Consider the following 230-nt stretch of genomic DNA (forward strand, 5'->3'; position numbering starts at 1 on the left):
GGTCGATCCAGCCCGAGGAGAAGGAGCGCATTGGCCAGTTCGTCTTCGCCCGGGACGCCAAGGCAGCCATGGTACTGCGGGGCTTGGGGATTGTGAGCCGAGGGCGCAGCTGTCGGGGGAGACGGGCCGGCGAACACGCGGGGCGGGTCCGGGCGCGGAGGGTGGGCGCTGCGAGTCGGAGCCTCGACCTGGTCTCCGAGGCCTTTGTAGTCGCTTCGAAGGCCTCGCTC

At 70.4% G+C, this 230-nt stretch overlaps 1 protein-coding gene across 1 annotated transcript in view; it reads left to right on the forward strand.

Annotated features, from left to right (window-relative positions):
- Window positions 1-2: 2 nt before the first annotated feature.
- AASDHPPT (aminoadipate-semialdehyde dehydrogenase-phosphopantetheinyl transferase) overlaps window positions 3-230 on the forward strand; it is a gene marked incomplete at its 5' end in the record, with an annotated part of 24,514 nt that continues 24,286 nt past the window's right edge. The window contains one exon of the mRNA XM_006761472.2: window positions 3-71. Coding sequence (XP_006761535.1) covers window positions 3-71 — 69 coding nt within the window. The remainder of the gene's footprint in view (window positions 72-230) is intronic.

This window comes from Myotis davidii, unplaced genomic scaffold, assembly GCF_000327345.1.
Source record: "Myotis davidii unplaced genomic scaffold, ASM32734v1 scaffold158, whole genome shotgun sequence".
Classification (NCBI taxonomy): domain Eukaryota; kingdom Metazoa; phylum Chordata; class Mammalia; order Chiroptera; family Vespertilionidae; genus Myotis; species Myotis davidii.